At 35.2% G+C, this 3,697-nt stretch overlaps 1 protein-coding gene across 1 annotated transcript; it reads right to left on the bottom strand.

The window, feature by feature from the left end:
* Nucleotides 1-1,230: 1,230 nt before the first annotated feature.
* LOC107057791 (glutamic acid-rich protein-like) lies at nucleotides 1,231-3,378 on the bottom strand. The gene is made up of 3 exons (XM_015302756.1): nucleotides 3,084-3,378; nucleotides 2,819-2,936; nucleotides 1,231-1,363 (listed from the first exon to the last, which is right to left on the bottom strand). Exons 1-3 carry the CDS (start codon nucleotides 3,376-3,378, stop codon nucleotides 1,231-1,233), a joined length of 546 nt encoding a protein of 181 aa, XP_015158242.1.
* Nucleotides 3,379-3,697: the final 319 nt, after the last annotated feature.

The raw sequence follows: 3,697 nt of genomic DNA, 5'->3' as shown, positions 1-3,697 counted from the left end.
CACACATTGTTGATTGCCACCCCAATTTATATGGACTCATACATGATCACATGCTTATGTTGTAAATGTAGTTGGTACAATCTAAACCAAGCACATGAAAAAATATCGATTAATTATCTATATATTTTTACCAACGGTGACAATACTCAATTATCCAAGTTTTACAACGGTAACAAAGTACAAATTGCTACTTTTCAACGGTAACTATTTACTTTTTTAGTGTATAAAATGAAGGATTCATGAACTCTTCCATCCTATTCTATTTTATAATACTTAAACATCTCTTTTTATTATGTCTCAAGATCTCAAACATCCAATGCAAAAAAATCTTACATTTGTCATTGTGGTAATTTAGCTATGTTGAGGACGTCACACACCGATACGAACCCAGGTCGACAATTCTTTAACCGTGAATTGTGCATGCTCTTTTTTTAAGTGGCTTGAAAATGATTCACCAACGAGCAGCCCATCAAAATTGAGTCCGGAACTCGAGACATCAAATTTTCAAGGCGTTACCAAATTTCAAATATTAGAAAGGCTTCGAAACTCCGAAGAAAATAGGCATTTGCTATTGAGTTTATTCAAAGAGGCAGAAGAGCGGAGAGATCTCTTTAAAGGACCACTAAAACACACCGAAAAAGATAGGGATCAACTAAAACAAAAGTAGATATTGGCTGAAGAAAAAGAGAAAGACCTAAAATATATATTGCATGGTTTGTTGTTAGTGGTTGCTTTTTGGAAATGTGTAATAGGAATGCAGTAGTACAATCTTATATCTTTTACTCATGTAATAATACAGTCTATTAATAAAATGAGTCTTTTTTGAATTGGTAAGACAATGCATTATATATACAATTTAAAGTCGATAACTGGCAACAATATCCATCAAAACAAAAATAACATTTACATGATCCAGTTGTCTTATTCATCAACCACCAAAAACCAACTGTCTTAATCATCTACCCACTTCAAAAACCAATTTTCTTAATATTCAACCACCAAAAACAAATTATCTTAAAAGCTAATTGTCTTATCATCAACACGAAAAATAAACCATTTCAAAAACCAATTGTCTTAAACCAACTTCAAAAACCAATTGTCTTAATAAACCAATATCACAAATACCTTACTCATCACCATTTAGCTCACCATTGAGCTCCATAACAATACCCATCACGTCCATTGAATTTTCATCACTGCCTTATTTTCCCTCTTATGCCAAGCCTTCATCTACTTTCTCTTCCAGCTTCTCCTGTTCTTTTTCTTCTTCTTCCTGCAATTCGATCTGCTCCTTTTATTTTTCTTGTTCTTTGTTCTCTTCGATCTTCTCCTCTTCTTTTTGTTCTTCTTCCTTCTTTTTGATCTGCTAAGAATTCAGTAAGTAATCAATAAACAAAAGTTAATTTCGGTTTTTATCAAGATGAGAGAATTAACTAGGGTATCCGTGTTCACCACAAGCTCATAACGCAGTAATTCTAGTAATCGCAATCCTTTCCTAGTGTATTACATGCAAAGTGATAAGTTAGGTATCTCTAAATCCTTGGTCTGGCATCTAGAGAATTTCACCCCGCACCTTGATCCGGCTACGTGTGTATAATTTACTAACCCTTACCTTTACCTCATATTAGACATCATAATCGATGTTTGGCTTAGTTATTACTTCGCACCAATCGACACTAGCCTATTAGATAGTATCACACTAAATCTATGTTGATAATTCTTTTCTTGTTGATTACCTCCTTGATCCGGCAAGTAGCAACAAGGCGAGTTCTAACGCGTGCACTCGTTAAAAAGACTTTTAAACGAAAGAATTATCAATGCATGCAAAACACTATTCAAGAATTACTTATTTACTATTCATACTTTGTTAATCGCTCATGGATCCCACAACCCTAGTTGTGAAGTTTAGTTACCCATAATAGCAAGAACACAATTCATACTATTAGATGAAGAAATCATGAACTTACGTAGCACGAATAATAACCCCAGAATTTCAACTTGAGTTGCAAAGCCAAAATCTTCAAACGAATGTAGAAAATCAATAATAGCTAGGGTTGCAACTTAATCTCCAAAGTCACAAAGTAAAACTAGAATAATAATGTCTAACCCCCAAAAACGAGGTTTACAAGCCCTATTTATAGAAAACAACTCCTAAATAAAAAGGGAAATGAATTAAGGAAAGTTATATTCAGGTACGCGTCTTCAATCCACGAGACCGACTTACGGACCGTCGATGGATCTACGGTCCGTAAGTCCTCCGTCAGTCAGGAGTTAGAAAATATTTCAGCTTCCAAAAATCAGCTTCTCTGAAGCAAACGACGGACCAACAGTACAGATCGTAGATTGATCTACGGTCCGTCAATCCCCTCCATAGCTCCACACTTAGAATATTCAAAAATCAGGTACTGGAATCCTCGCAGTATTACTCTACGGATCAACAGTACGGTCCGTAGATCAATCTACGGACCGTCAATAGACGCCGTGGTTCCACACTTGGTCAGATTTCCCTGATTTGTCCTCCATGCCTTGCCTGCTGATCTACGGTCATCACCTATGGTCCGTAGATCACCTCCGTGAATGCCTTTCTTCTGCATTTCTTTCAGCTGTCTCTACACTTCCGCGCCTGAACATCTTTCCTGCAAAACATGATAAAAACACATCAAAACCAATATAAAAGGGCCTTAGACACACACAACTTGTAAGTGAAACGTATTAGAAATACCGTAAACTCACGGTATATCACTCCTCTTCTTTTTCTTCTTCTTTGTTCTCTTCGATCTGCTCCTCTTCTTTTTCTTCTTATTTTTTATCTTCCAACTTCTCTTCAATTTCTTTTTCGTTCTCTTCCAGTTTCTCCTCTTCTCTTTTTTCATCCTGTTCATTAACTTCTTCTGCAAAGTACTTATCAACTGCAATAAGATCTTCATCGACTATTGCTAATTGAAGGATTTCATCAACATCAATACAACACCATATGTATCAACTGTTGGTGTTGTATAGTCTTCATTAACTGCTTCAAGATCATTGGCTTAGCATTCTTACAAATATATTATTTTACACAAATACTATATAAATTAGTCTACCTTCATTTTTCTTGTTCTTTTGAGCTCTCCTCAATTTCTCATCTCGTATAAAAGCAACAACTTCCATCATTGATAGTTCAAGGGATGCAACACGCTCACACAAATTATCATCTTTATTTTCCTGTCCACTTGAAACAGAATTCTCACAAGGTTGGTTGGAATTGTTCTCACCCAATATTTCATCCTCCTCGTTCTCTACTACAGAAGTGAGGTCAGTGACACCTTTCAAATTGGCCTTCAAGGCATCAATGATTGTGTCCTTCACTTCGTCCGTATATGACTTTAATGTTTCCATATAATTTTATTTTGTCTCACGGACAATAGGTATGAGGTATGAATGCACAACCTATAAAAAAATATAAATAGTACAAGACCTTCACTAATTTACAAATATTTCTAGATAAAAATAAATAAGTTTATACCTTTGTACTTCTCCCTTTGTACTTAAATGGATCACCTTCGACAGTATTATCGCTATTTGTCGTGTGCCATCTAAGTAAACGAGAAATTGGCAAAGGATAATCTAAGGACTTCTTTGCATAATTATCAAGATGAGGAAAAGCCTCATATATCCAAACCTGAAATTAATAAAATAACAAATAAATAAACAGAGA

This window comes from Solanum tuberosum, unplaced genomic scaffold (assembly GCF_000226075.1).
Source record: "Solanum tuberosum cultivar DM 1-3 516 R44 unplaced genomic scaffold, SolTub_3.0 scf00374, whole genome shotgun sequence".
Classification (NCBI taxonomy): domain Eukaryota; kingdom Viridiplantae; phylum Streptophyta; class Magnoliopsida; order Solanales; family Solanaceae; genus Solanum; species Solanum tuberosum.
This window is presented reverse-complemented; position numbering and strand designations above follow the sequence as displayed.